This window comes from Pseudorca crassidens, chromosome 9, assembly GCF_039906515.1.
Source record: "Pseudorca crassidens isolate mPseCra1 chromosome 9, mPseCra1.hap1, whole genome shotgun sequence".
NCBI classification, from domain to species: domain Eukaryota; kingdom Metazoa; phylum Chordata; class Mammalia; order Artiodactyla; family Delphinidae; genus Pseudorca; species Pseudorca crassidens.
Window position 1 is genome coordinate 99913317 of NC_090304.1, and position 14936 is coordinate 99928252.

The window sequence follows — 14936 nt, forward strand, 5'->3', positions numbered from 1 at the left end:
CTTGGTAACACAGAAGCCTTGATTTCAGAATAACTATGTGCCTCCTGATAATTGGAAAGCAAACAGTTTTTGGAATCCAAAATGTTGGGTCGGTGTCCTGGCTCAGCTATGTACTGAGAGGGTCATCTTGAGAAACTCACTTTATTTCTCTAGGCCTCAGTTTATTTACCTGTAAAGTGGCATAATGATGACATTTACTCTCAAAGAGTGATTTGAGAACGAGATAAGGTGTGTTAATATATTTTGTAAACTGTGAAACTTTGTACAAACGTTAGCAATAAATTCTACTGCCGTCATAATCCTACCCACATCGTTCTCTCTCAGGTACTACGAGTGAGCTAATAATACACAATTCATATTTCAAAACCCAACCACAAGTTCAAATCCATGCAGGGAAATCATTAAGCTACATACTTAGTGGGTGCACTTTATTGTATGTAAATTATGCCTTAATTTTAAAAACTGAAGGAAATGCTAATGCCTGCAAACAGTTTCATGCAACAGACCCTCTACTCAGAAGTCTACCCTGGGTGCCCATGCTTGGGGTTGTTCTGTAGGTAACGCTGCTCAGGATGAGGTCCTTTTGGTGAGTATTTCAGGTACTAAACTTCTAGGGCAGAGGTCTCTGGCCATCTACCCTGACCTTGAATGATGCTGCCTGGCTAACAGTGCCCCAGTGCAGACCCAGGATGGAGTCACTACTGCTCTCTTCACATTAGGCAGCCAGCCGTTCTGAATTCATAATCATATGCTACCTATTGCCATGAGGGCTCCGTGCCTGAAAAAAATCAGATGAGCGTGGTAACACCCATGTGCTCTGATCACAGCCACATCAGGCAGGACCAGCCGGAAAATTCTCAAAATTATAAAAAAAACAGAGAATGTTAATGGTATAAGGAAACACAGAGATCACCTGAGTCTAGCAATCTCGTTTCACAGAGAAAGAAACTGAGGCTCAGAATAGTAATGACTTGCCGAGAATAACCCAGCAAAATTGTGAAGAAGCTAGAGCTGTTGATTTCCCTTTCTATTCCTTGTAGGCACACCTGCATCTTTAGGACTTTGCGTATAATCCCTTTTTCCTGAATATACCAGACATTATACAAGGCACTGCAGAAGTTTCCAGGATTTCTAGTTATGATGGCTAAACTGAAATGTTACGACATCGGCCCTATTTTTCAGACAATTTCTCAACATAAAACCAATGGCAATTATTCAGCACTGACTACATTTAACTGAAGCATCTGAAGAGCTTAACTACATGAGCTGAAAAGGAGGGAGAGAGATTTTCCACTTCGAGAAGGTGTGATAGGACAGACTATGGAGTTAGGGGGTCTTGTCTTGGCCCTTCTACTAAGCTACCTGTTTAACTTTAGCCAAATCTCTCTGAACTTTGGTTCTTTCTTCATCATAAAAGAAGGGGTAGGTTTAGGTCAAGGATTTACTTGGGTTCCAAGGAACGGTATCAGGAGGTCAATGAACCCCTAGAAGTTATAGGAAAATCTGATGTATATGTGTCTTTTTCTAAGAAGTGGATTCAGGGTTTTCACTGGATTCTCAGAGGGGTCTGGGATTCAAAATTTTAAGAACCACTGATTTAGATAGTGTCTTAGCCTTTCCCCATGTCTGCTAATCTTTGATTCTACCTTTTAAAAATGTCTGTCTAGTTCATCATCATTAGGTACATTTATGAAATATACTCATGTGTACTTTGCCCAGCTGAGCAAAAGATAAAAATTGAATGAGACAAGATATGAGCCTACCGGGAATGTATCTATATTATAACCATCACCGTTAATGTGGGAAGACGAGGGAGACCCGTCATTAAACCACAGGCCAGTGGACCAAGCATTCAAGCACTCCTCAAACTCATTTTTTTGGAAACAAAGCTCCTTCCCCATCCTGGCAAAAGTTTCCATGAATTCTATTGTTAATGTCTGGTACTAACGTACTTGATATATTAAGTTTGTATAACAAATGTATTATCTGGTCCTTGTCCATGTAATGTTCTATGTATAATTATTTTGAAAACAGTACTCATTGTGTTTGCATTAATGGACAAGGCAGCACAAAAGCAAACAGTTAAAACTGGGCTCCTCGCAATTGCGTTGTTCCACAGTCAAAGAGTAATAATACTCCAGATCTTTCACCTCTCTTGACCTTAAATGTTTCAAATATCCAATTATTTTAACAGATACTTCACAAGCTTTTAGTTTCTGCTAGGTACTAAAAGTGGTACCCAGATGAATGAGGCATGGACCTTACACTCTAACTGGAGTGCTAGGTAAGTATTCAGATCGCTGTAATACAAAGTAGCATAATAGAACGGCTACTGGGATTCAAAGGAAGGAAAAACGTATATTCTGCTGGTGAGATCATGGACAGGTGTATGGAGGAAGTGGTATTTGAAGTGAGACTTGGAGAATGAACATGATTTTGATCTGGAGGGTCAACGATCTGTAAGGGTGGAGAGTAAGAGGGCATTTTTGGTGGAGGGATTATCATAAACAAAAACATAGAGCCAGAAAGAAGCATGGGGCATGGTTTGAGTACAGGAAGTAATCCAGGTTTCTTGGAGAGTTGTTGGGCGGTGAGTTGTGAATGATATTGTGTAAAATCTTTAATATGAGAATGAAGTGTATATACTTGACATTATAGGCAATGGAGACTACTAAAAGTTTATGGAAGAGCAGAGTAAGATCATGGAATCAGAGAGAATGCGAATTCAAAATCCCTCCACCCCCATTCTGCAGTCAAGGAACCCAGAGAGCTTGCCAGATTCCTAATCCAAATTCTTTGCCTTATACCAGCTGTTTCACGAGGTTACTAGGGTAGCAGTATGTAGGAAGGGAAGAGAGAGCTTGGGCAGGAGACCACGTGGCAGCTATTACAGAAGTCCAGGAAGAAGTTCAGGTAGGATAATGAGACCTGAGCAACAGGGGAAGGGGAGAGGTGGTGGTCAGAGGAGCTGCTGGGGGAACCCATGAAGTCCCCCTTGTTTCTCCTCCGTGGGGCTCAGAGCATTCCTTTTCATTCACATCAGAAAGGCAGGACATTAGATTTCACTCACTGGTGGGTCCAGAACTCTTAGCCCTCCTGATTCCCCTTCAATACTGTGCTTTCTCTAGAAAAAAGAGGCCAGAAGTCACGCTAGCAGTGGCCAGAAGCCACGCGGGATCTGTTCCTTTCAGGGAGCAGGAGATGATTTTAGGATTCAGGCAACACTGAGGGCTTTCTTTCTGGCTTTCCTAAAGAGTGCCCGTCCAGGCATCCCAGGGCTCAAAACCACTTTGCAAATAAGGCTAATCCAGCCCACAAGAGTGGTTCCCCAGGGGCTGCTGACCCATGCAGGGATTTCAGTTCCTTCAGTGTTGCTCCCCTCAAATGCTGGTCTCTGGCTCTCCAACCTCATCTCAGGTTTTCTGCCCTGTCCCTTGTCCTGACCCTTCAACTCATCTCCTCTGTGACTTCTTACTTGAACAGTTTATTCAATTCAGAGCTGGGATGTCATATGTCATGACAAGGGCACTGATGTGGCAAAAGCTTAATAGTAGGTGAACATCCTATTATTAGGTGAATAGTAGATGAACATCCAGTTATGAAGAATTTCTAAGTCAGTGGTCCACTTTTTCTCTTCTACATGGCATTTGGTTTGTAACAATTTTATAAAGACAGAACCCTCCCAAAAAAGATATCATGAGAGACAATTTCTATGAGAAAGACATCAACCCAACAGATGATATTCTCACCAGAGGAATGATACACATAGTAGGCACTCAATAAAAAATGGCTAAGGAACCAATGACATCTTTTGATCCATGCCTTGGTCTGTTCCTCTTTCTCATGAACTAAGACGTTGACCATCATCAAAGCCAGCTGATTTCAACTGACCATGCGGGCCAAAGTCACTTTCCACCAGAAACTGTGCCCAAATGGGGCTGGTGTAGAGCAGGTGCTCAAACACTCTTAGCTTTTTTCCCTTTCCCAGGCTCCTCCCATGGGGCAGGATCTCGCTGATGTCTCCTGCTCCATGAATAGGACTGAACTGGATCTCAATGCAGAGAACATCTTTAAGAGTCCTTCTGTGGTGCCGGAAGCCTATAACATGGCGGTTTAGCAAGCAAACAACGTGCATTCAAATCCTATCTCTGCCAACGAGGAGCCTACGGCTTTGAGCGAGTTACCTGACCTCTTTACATCTTGTTTTCTTCACCTGTAAAATCGGGGTAATAATAGCGGGTGGCCAATAGGGTTGGCGTGAAGAATAAATGAGTCAACAAGATAACCCACATAACATGCTCAGCATAGTAAGTACTCAGTGAGTTCCAGCTGCTTTTAATAAGGCTGCTCTGCCGTTCGAGCCTACTGACATCGGGTGGTTGGTGGCTTAGGGGTAAGGCCAGCAGAAGTACCATCCAGATACGCCATGTGCTCAGGAGCGGCGCTGCCATACTTGGCTGGTATTTACAAGAGCCTAGAAAATCGTGGCTCCTCACCTGCCCTACCTGAGCAATAGTTTAGGTTAATCCACCTCTTTTATTCCTCTAACCTGGGTGAAGAGTTATTGTTGGCCTGAGGCTGGCCTAGGCAGGCATGCATACGGCCTAGTTGGTTTGTAAGGTTTCAAAAAGAGAGACAGAGAGCTCTAGACATCTAATTCAGAGGGAGTTTTTAGTGCCTCTTCACTTTTGTTTGGGGACTTTTCCATCCATTAGGTCCCTGACAAACTCCTGGTGTTTAAGGCTGTCAGAGCCAGAAGGGACTTAGGAACCATCTCCTTTGCTTGTTTGGGAGCGAAGGGAGCTGAAGGCCTGGTAGTGGGTAAGTGGTCCAAGGTCACCCAGCGAGTCAGTTCGAAACTGGGACCAGTTCTCACCTGGTCTGGTCTCCAGGGCAGCGCTCACTTTACCACGCCTGCTGGCTCTTTGGTTTTCTGAACTCAGGCTCACATTTGGTCCTGGCTCTAGGTGTAGCCCTCGTTTCCCTGGTTCCTATCATGACTTTCCTTCAGCTCCCCAGTCAGCCTTCCCTGACCTGGTGCATCTCCCTCCTGTCAGCTCTTGCCCACACATCCTTGATGGGCACTGTCCTGCCCTGTCCTGTAAACTTGCCTGCTTCCAGCCCGGGTGAGTCTATGCCTTAGGGCCTCTGAGGCCTCAGAAGTCCCCAGAAGGGACACGCGGGGCAGCACTTCTCTTGGCCCCAGAGCCTGTTTCCCTCTATTCTCTCCTCCGCTCCATTTTTCTCTGTCTTGATCAGTCTCTCTCAGGCTTGCTGTTCTGCCTCACATCCCTCCTCCTCTTTCCTCTCTCCCTCCCAGCCCTTTCCCTTCCCCTCTTCGTCCCTCCCAGTCTGTCCGCACCTTCCTGGTCCTCCTGGGGCTCTGCCCTTTCCCCTCTCCTGCTTTCCTCTCCCCCTCTCTTCTCCCACTCCCTTTCGCTTACCCTCCAACACATCTGTTTCTAATCTGCGCCCTCCAGGCGCCTGTTTGAAACGAAAAAGCTCCCCCCACCCTCAGGAACCTGGCACAAAAATTCCTGAATAATACCTTCCCTCTCCCAATTCTCCAGTTTCCCCAGATACTCCTGAAACTAAACACCACCCCCAAAAGCACCCGCCACACCATGCGGTTCTCGGCCAAACTTAACCAGGAAACACCCCAACGCCCAAGGCTGCTCCAGGGCCCAGATGTGCGAGACGTTTTCGATGGCCGACTGGGCGGCCCTCCGCTGCCAGATGTGTTCCTCCCTGGCCGGGAGGCAGGGACACTGGCGTCCGGCTCACTCCGGGGGCCGCGGGGACAACCGTTCGGAGCCCGTATCGCGGCCCGGGTGCGGGACAGTGTGTGCCCGGGGCCACCCGCCCTCCCCAGGCACTCACCTAGCCCGAGCAGGACGAGGAGGATCATCCCGATGCCCCGGCGCGGGCTCCTCCCCGCTCAGTCGCTGCTTGGCTCCGGGGCGGGCGGGCTCAGCCGACGGACCTCGGGCGAGCTGGGCGCGGCGCCTCGGGGTGCGCGCGGGGCGGCTGCAGCCATGTGCCGGCGCGGGAGCGGCCCCACGCCTCGCGCCCCTCTCCGGGATCCCCGCAACGGGCGCAGAAGGGCTTCCAGCGCTCGCCCTGCCAGCTGGCACTCGGACGGGAGCGGGGACCCGGGTCAGCGAGGAAAAGGCGAGGCAGAAAGACCCTACCGCTTCGTGGAACACTTTTCCCTGTTTGGAAAGAAAAAGGAGTGAAGAAAGAGAGGGGGGGGAAAATAGAGTGAGCTGGAACCACATGGTTGCCTCCCACCGGCAGCCCCTCCCTCCCTCCCTTGCTCGCTCGCTCGCTCGCTGCTCCCTCCCTCCCAGCGCTCGGGGCGCGCAGGGCGCCGGCCGGGCAGCCGCGGGGGTCGGGCCCGCGGGGCTCCGCCGGCGGCGGGAGGGAGGAGAGGGGATGCGGCCGCTCGGAGGCCGGTGGTCGCGCCCGGCGCTCGGTGTGGGGTCGACCCTGTAGGAGAGAGCCGGGGACACTTGGCCACGAGCGAGGATGAGGCCTTGTCAGCCTCCTCGGTCTCCGTCCTCACTGCGTCCTTCTCTCCACTTCTCTCTCGCATCCTTTTCTCGCTCACACACACTCTGCTTCCGCACAAATCTGCGCTTTCTCCTCTTCCATCTCCTCTCTCCATTTCTCTCGCGTTTGCATTCTCCTTGCCTCTCCTCTCTCACCTCCTCCCTCCTCTCCTTTCCTTCCTCATTCCTCTTTTCTCCTCTCCTCCTCCCTCTCTGCCACGTTTAGTCGGGGTGAAACTCCAGACCCACCGTGCAGACAGCCCAGCCTGAAAGTGACAGTGGACTGTCAAGCAACGGGTCTGGTCGGGCGCTCCTGACTCCACGGCCTGTTTGGGCTCCACAGCCTTTCCGTCGGCCTTTCGCCCTCGCTGTTTTTCCCTCGGCGGTAATCACAGCAGCCCCCGCTCGGATCCGGCCGAGCTAAGCGAGCCATCCCCCCGGGGGGAGTGAGGTTCACAACTCTGTGGAAAGGAGTCCGTTAGGAAGCCCTGGAGCTGACCTCCCTGCACGTGGCCCTGGACAAAACAGGCATCACCTCCTTTCAGAAAAGAAGGCAGAGGGCACGGATTCCCTCCTCCGTGCGAGGGACCCCGCCCAGGAGGCCCGCGGAGGGCTGCCCGCGAGCTCCCGGGCCGGCGCCTGGGGTTGTGTCTACCAGGACCCTGCTGCTCGGCGGTGGCGGGAGGGGACTAGAGAAGGAAAGGGCAGCGACGGCCACGCTCAGGTCTCAACTGTCCTGAGGCTCCGAGAAAGCCTGGACCTGCACTCTCTGGTGCCCGGGCTCTGGACGTCCGTGGAGCGGGGGCTGCTGCTTCAGCCAGACGGAGGCACGACCTGACCCGTGCCCGCGAGGGGAGCTGGGGCCAGCCTTCAGCGGCGGGGCAGGCTGCTCTATCACACTTTCAAGCCCGTTTGCCCAGTCCTCGCTCCAGGGGCCTTAGATGCCGGAGCTGTACGGTCCTTTCTAATTAGCTAGTCTTTTCCGGTGGAATGAAACCAACCCCATCTCATAAGTGAGGAAAGCACAGGCCTGGAGAGGTGACGGCGCTCTCACCAGGTCCTTCAGAAGGGTAACAAAAGCAAGGGCTGCTCTTGGGGCTTTGGGATCAGCTGTGAGAGTCGCTTGAGTAGAATTCGGGCATTTTTCCCCTCTCTCCTCGCCCCCCACCCCTTTTTCAATAGCTGTTTATTATGCATCTACTCTGTGCCAGATGCTTTTGTAGGTGTTGAGGACACAAAGTGAGTAGAACTTGGTTACTGACATTTCTTAAACATTTGGAACTAGGATATCTTGGCATCACCTACGGACCAGGAAGTGTATTAATTATTTAATATTTATCGTTTTATTAATTCTTATGATAATGCTAAGGGATAGGCAGTTTTGATTCCATTTTAAAGATGAGGAAACTATAACCTAGAGAGGTTAAATATCATGCCCCAGATCACAAAATATTAAAACTCTTCTATTCCAATATTAATATTCTAATGTATTCGTATTAATATTAAAAATAAAACATTTTCAAAGTCTGACTACTTTTTTCCATTTTATACTTCTTGTGTAATAGGAGAAATAGAAATATTCATAACTATAATTCACATATGAATGTGCTGAAAAAATGTCAATTCTCTTAGGCTGAGGAAGGTAGGAGGGAAACTACAGAGAAAGTGACTTTTTGTCATTTCTGTCTTAAAATTTTATTTAATATTGATATATTTTCAGACTTAGAGAAAAGTTGCAAAAATAGCACAAAAAATCCTTGTATACACTTCACCCCAGATTTCTACTTTTTATTTCTTTCTAAAACAGATATTTCTGTAAACGTTTTAAAGCCCCATCTCTACTCCTCCATCGCTGGTGGCCTTTCTCATGAACCTGGTGGCACCATGTATTGAGTGAGGGCTGGTGTGCACATGAAGACAGATGTATGCAGGTGTAAACAGACATGTGTTTAAACCCACGTTGCTCAGGCTGAAGATAACAAGATAGCTTCAGCTCCAAGTTGTTAGTCAGTCACCAGCATAGGAAATGCCAATTTCATATGATTTTTGCTGAGATTGGGTCATAAACACTCAGTTTCCCCAGGTCTGAAGTCTTATAGCCAGTATATATTGGGCATAGACTCCTTGGGGAGAGTCCTTGGGTCTCTGGAGATGACTGTCCCTGAATCTGAAGCCCCCTTTCTGTTACTAGGCATCTGTGAGCCAGAAGAGTGCCCCAGAGCCCCTGGGGATGGCTCACAACTCAGAAACACATCGCCTACCTACGCTGTGTCCCACACTGATTGGGCTGGGATCCAAAAAGGTACCGGCAGTCTTTACCCTAAATGGACCTCTCAGTCCAGTGAGAGAGGAAACATCAACATTCGAAATCTTTCCACAACAAACATGAAAAGTTACGTAATTAAGTGACAGAATAAATTATCCTGACAGTAAGAAACACTGGGAATTCCAGGAAGGGAGGGAGAACTGTAGGCTGGCGCGGCTGTGAAGGTTCTTTGGGAGAACACTTCTTGAGCCAGGCTTTGGGGAATGGAGAGAACTTCACTAGATGGGAGGACCTGGGGAGGACCACTGGAGGGGGGGCACTCCTGGACAAAGACATGGAGTTAGCAGTAGCTGTGGTGTACACAGGGGGTGTCGAATGGAATGAAGTCCATGAAATGAAAAATTGGTGTTGGTGCAAAGCGCCTTGTAACAGTTAGCCTGCAGCAAAACTGTGGAGAGTCCTGAATGTGAGGCAAAGGGTTCTGGAATTGTTCCACACCTTCTGCAGACCCACTGAAAAAATTTTCGCAAAATGGACCTTGATGAGAGCCATACTTTAAGAGATATAAATTGGCAGTGCCCAGAGGTGACTGCAAGGGCTGGCCAAGGGTGGAGAGCTTTAGTACACTTTCACCCATCAAGCTCCCCGGCCCCATGCTTTAATAGAAACAATTACATTTCCTCAACATTTTGTAAAGTGATATGAATATGCAGCTTCGAGACAAGTCCCTGATCCTCCCCACTCTGTGTGGAGTCAGAGAGCCACCCTAAACCTCTTCTCTATAGGAATTCCAGAGCCACCACGGGGTATGCGTGAAGCATGGGAAGAAAAACCTGAAGCAGAGAAACTGGCTAGAACCTACTGTGTTAAATGGGGAGATGAGGTGCGGGCGGTAAATCAAACACAGAAGATATCTGGGAGAAAGTTAAACCAGGTTAAACATCCAGTGGTCATTGTGAGCGGAAGAGGGAGTGGAAGACAAGCGGCACCAAAGATAAGGATAAGTGATCTAATCTATTGTTATATATGCTAAGATTAAAGCTACAATTTATAGACCTTCTAGTATATTCCAGGGATTATAAGTGTCATCAACAAGCCTCACTATACGACATTACAATGAGGACACTAAGGTCCAGAGAGTAAATAAATTGCGTATCATTCCATGGTTAGTAAGTGATTGAGCCAAGATTTAAAGTTAGAAGATTGAAAGCCCTCACTGTCTTTTGACAGTAATGCTTCCTAGGAAGTCAAGTAAGTTAACTTGTCAGGAAGGGAAAGATCAATTTCATTTGAGACACGGTAACTCAGAGACGATGATAAACCACATCTATCCATTCTTCATCCATCCATCCATTCACTTTTTTATTTTTAGTTTGAATCAATAATTCAGTAAATCTTGGTTAAGTACCTATGAGGTGCCCAGCACTGGAAGTCAATGATGAACAAAGCAAAAGTTGTCCTTGCTCTCTAGAAGCGTATGGTGGGTTAAGGAAGATGGACAGCAAAGAAGCAATCACAAAGCAGAGTGAGAAATAGTCCGTAAGGGAAAGTGCAGAGTGCTACGGAGCTGACGGCAGGACCCTGTACTCAGCGCAGGGGACGTCAAGGAAGCTGCCCTGAGCAGGAGGGGAAGGAGATGTCTCATCTTACAGGACACCTGGGAACCACGGCCCACTTCTTTTCATCTCTTTGCATTCCGGTATCCACCTGTGCTCCATTCTCAGAGGAAGACACATTCCTGAGGGCATTCAGGACAAGAAGCTGTGGGATAATGGAAGGAGCTGTGGGCTGCGAGGCAGACAGTCTGGGTTCTGAGTGGCTTTGAATAGGTCACTTGACGTCACGGGGCCTTTTCCTCTTTTCCTGACGCTGTTATGAGGCAGAAATGAGATTCTGGTGAAGGTGCCTAGCACAGCGTGTAACATATAGGAGACTCAGTAAATACTTGTTCCAACTAAAACTTAAGTCCACAGGACTACTTCCCTGCAGTAAAAAAAGAGCCAACTTCTGTCTCATTTCCTTTTTCTATTAAAACAAGGTTATCTTTACATATTCTCTCATGTCCCACAAGGACGTCACTTCTCGCCTTGGCTGTTCAGCGCGCTGGTTCTGTGCATGGCTGGACAGTAAGAGGCTCCAGCCGGCTATCGGGGTCTTGACTGGACAACCCTTCCTGAGGCTGTGTCTGAGGAGCCCTGTGTGTTGATGGAGACTAAGGAATGAGGGGTTCTCACCGAGGACGAGGAAGCAGCTGTTCTCCCCACCGACGGCCTGGGGGGTGGGTGGGGCAGAGGTGAGACCGGCTGGCCCTGCTCTACCCCAAACTGCGAGATGACAGTCCCCAGCTTTGATCTGTGTGGTCAGCTGAGGAGGCAGGGATTTGGTGGGGCTCAGGTTTCCTGTAGGACATTTGTCAGTGAAGAAGGGACCTATGCTTCCCTCTGCCTGCCAGGACGCAGGATGCATAGGTCTGTCCTTCGACCCCAGTCCGCTTTTCAGGTGCCAGTGGGAGAGTCAAGAGGCGAGATGAAAAACAGAGAAGGTTTATGGAGCTGCTGAGCCTAAGTTACAGTCTGAGTTTCTGCTCTACACACCACCTTCTTCCCCGAGGTCAGCTAGGTCTGGGGTTTCCCAGCTCCTCCCCACATCCTACTTTCAATTCCTGCTAAAGTGATGCCCTCAGAGACGTAGTTCAAGCTTTGGAGAAAGACAGGCTGATTTTGAATTCGCGTGGCTCTCCTTGCCGTGTCTAACTTGGGCTCCCTCAGCCTCCGTTACTTCCGGTCATCTCTAAGAGTTCTCATGGGTTTTTGAGACGATTACCTGAAACTATATAGAGAAAGCACCTAGCACAGGCCCCCTGCTACTCAGCACACAGCAGCTCCCTCTGTTCCCCCTTAACTAATGCAACAGTGCATGCCTCCAGGATACCTTGTAACCAGGTCTGCAGAGGGTGCTTTCACCTCTCAGAGAAGGGGAGAGATAGCATCTCCTTCCTCTAAGGGTGAATTGAAGTCTGGTGACTTCCTTAGAAACACACAGCAAAAGGAGTAGCGAAAGTATCCCTGTGCCATCTCCCTTTCTCATTCCCCATCTCTTAAGTTAAGATGAAAATCAGAAGGCTTTTCCTTGGCTAATAATACTCAGAATGCCCACAAGACAAGCTGTCCTAAGGAAGCCTGTGAGAGAGGAAGAAGATGAAGCACTAAATTTCAGATCATTTGATTGAAAAGACTATCAGAGGCATCTAACATCCTTATCTCACTGAAAACAACTCAAGCTCAGAGAGGAGCAACGACTTGCCTAAAGCCACACAGCCAGCTGGTGGCACAGAACTGATCAGAGCCTTAGTCTGATGCCTAGTTCAGTGCTCTTGCCACCACCTCCTACGGGCCTGCTCTGATCACCAGCTAGGCAGGTGAGCAGACCCACGTCTGGCTTCATTCTGCAGCCGGACAGACCTAAGTGATTTTCCTGAGAATCCAGCAGCACGTTCTCCTCTGTAACACATAAGCACATGGCAGAGAACACAAACGGCCAAACCAGAAGACAGAAATCATTCCTATCTTCCCAGCTTGGGATCGGCCACTTGCTGTCCCCAGCTGCATGAGTTCTCCTGTGCTTTCCATTCATTCAGCCTTAACGAAGTGTTCCAGCCATGAGCCCCGCATTAGTTCCACCTCTGTGCAGCTGCTGTCTCCACTATCAAGCTGGATGGGTCTTAAGAGTTCCTTTTGGTCGAACTTCCTCACTTTGTTGACTGAGACCCAGCCAGGGAAGAGCTATCTCAGGGCCACACTCAAGTTAGAGGCAGAGCCAAGCTTGAGACCAGTTGCCTAGAGGCCAGCCCATTCTCTTTCCAGCAGGGTGGACGATTATCACAGAGAGTGGCTCTCCCTCTTCCTAAAAGGTTAAGAATGAGAACAGAAAACTACATGGTGTCTGCTGGCAGAAACAGGTGTGACAGGGCCCCAGGAAGAGCTGGGATTTTTTTTTTTTTTTTCCTACTAATGGTTGAGGCCGTCAAGCCATTGAATAAAACTGAAGACAATATATCCAAAGCCTGAACATGCCACTGGTGTCCTGTGAGGAGCTCATATTTTTGTAGGCTGAGATACGGGGAGCTGTCAACAGCTGCTTGCAGCTGCTCAGTGACAAGGCTGGTGTCTGCAGTGGGCAGGCTGAGGAGCTGGCAGGGGACAAGAACCATCCCCCACCTTCCCGACCACAATACTTGCACAACTGCGTGACACAAACTCGGACCACTGTCTTGTGTTGTCTTGCATCTCCCCTGACTACACTGTCACCAGGAGGCGGGGTGAGGTACAAGACAGCTATGGCCTGAAACCACTGTCTGAGAGGCAGTGGAGAGTGGTGGACAGAGCACGAAATGTGACATCAGGAGACCAGGACTGAGCACTTCCTGGCACTGTCATTTCCTGAGTTATCTTGAACAAATGATTTAATGTCTCTGAGTCTCAGTTTTTCATCTGAAGAAAATAGGGATGCTACAACATTGTAAATTTTTAAGCTCTTTCTGAATGTGAGGGAAGTATTGTTAGGAGTATAAATTGCAGGAATTGACACAACCTGATTAGAGCTGGTCATTCTTTTCTGTTCCCCCGTTTCTCAGTTGGAATAGAGAATCTATGAATCTAGGAGTGTTTATAGTGTGTACCCATGGTAGACACAGCACAGCATGCAGAAGAAACAGACCGGGCATAGGACTCAGGGTGGGGCCCTCCCCTCTGACTTCCCAGAAGATGTGTTAAACTCAAAGACAGGGCTGGCAGCCCCCGTTCACTGGCTGCCCAGCCCATTCCCTACACACCTCCACCGAGGAGGCTAAAATATTAAAGCACCTGCCCAGCGCCCCTTGCCCCAAGGAAGGCCAGGTGACACAGGTCTAGCCAATGAGTCAGGCATAAGAGAAGTTTGCTGGGGAGCTTTTGGTAAACATTTGCTTTATACGATGTGCAACCCAGAACTGGATTTTCCCCCTAAGGGGCATCTAGTTTAAAGAGGGATATGTAATTTGCTCTTACATATCTTACATTTATGGTAAGTAACCATAAACCTAAGATAAAGCATAGCCATTGGCCTAAGAAAGGCACAGGTGAAGTGCTATTGAATTTAAAATATCCCTTCCTAATACAGCGATCGGGGACTGCTTCATGGAGAAGGTGGCACTTGAGGCGGGCAGGGCTTGAACAACACGAGGACGGGACATTGAGAAATAGACCCCAGTCCCAACCTCACCAGCCCTGAGCTTCCCCACCATCCTGAGCCATGTTACAGGGAAGCCAACAGTTCCTTCTAGGTGAGGTAATTATAACTCTGGACATGATCAGATATAACTGCATCTTGTATACACAGAGCGTTTCCTCTAAAGTCCTTTAAAGATACAATCTAACTCATCCCTCTGACATGGGCAGGGGTGGATAAAGAATAAAGAAGGAAGCTCACAGACATGAAGTGACATCCTAAGATTCTAGAGTTGTTTGGGAAGAGAGCCTGCCAATCCCTTTGGCCATCCCATCCTTCTGGGAACTCTGCACCTTCACTTTCATCCATGTAGAGGCACACCCTTGCCTATGTGCGCACACACACATCCTCTAGTTATGCAGGGAGGTGCCTTTGTCTTATGTGCATCATAGAAAAAATTCTCACTCATAGTGAAGATATAGGAAATCTCTATGAGGAGGGTCAGTATTTCAGTTCATTACCCTTAAGAGCATGGATGTGCTCGTTATTCAAGCGCTTTCCCTGGTGTCCAGTGGAATCAATGCTTCTGTGAATGCCCCTGGCTGGGCTCGGGGCTGGCATGTCAAGTGGAAGCTAGCCTGGTTTCACTAGGACCATTCTTTAACTCCTCTGAATAAACTGCCCTGACAGCCACATGTTTAAAAATTATCCATCTACACACTCATTAAGATGACTAATATCAAAAAACCCAGAAAATACCAAGTGTTGGTAAAGACGTGGAGAGAGAAAAACCCTTGTGCACTATTGCTGAGAATGTAAAATGGTACAGCCACTATGGAAAACAATATGACGACTCCTCAAAAAATTAAACATGGAATTGCCATATGACCCAGCAATTCCACTTCTAGGTATAT

General features: G+C 48.4%; 1 protein-coding gene across 4 annotated transcripts in view; it reads right to left on the reverse strand.

Moving 5' to 3' along the window:
- The window catches only part of CLMP (CXADR like membrane protein), a 90974-nt gene extending 83857 nt beyond the window's left edge, over window positions 1-7117 (reverse strand). The window contains exons 1-2 of one of the 4 annotated variants that reach the window (XM_067751366.1): window positions 6801-7117; window positions 5881-6212 (exon numbers count right to left, since the gene is read on the reverse strand). In XM_067751366.1, coding sequence (XP_067607467.1) covers window positions 5881-5908 — 28 coding nt within the window. In that variant the 5' untranslated portion in view covers window positions 5909-6212; window positions 6801-7117. Of the gene's footprint in view, window positions 1-5880; window positions 6273-6610; window positions 6712-6800 lie in introns of those variants that run through there. The other 3 variants (XM_067751367.1, XM_067751369.1, XM_067751368.1) reach the window with 3 other exon arrangements.
- Between the last annotated feature and the right edge of the window lie 7819 nt (window positions 7118-14936).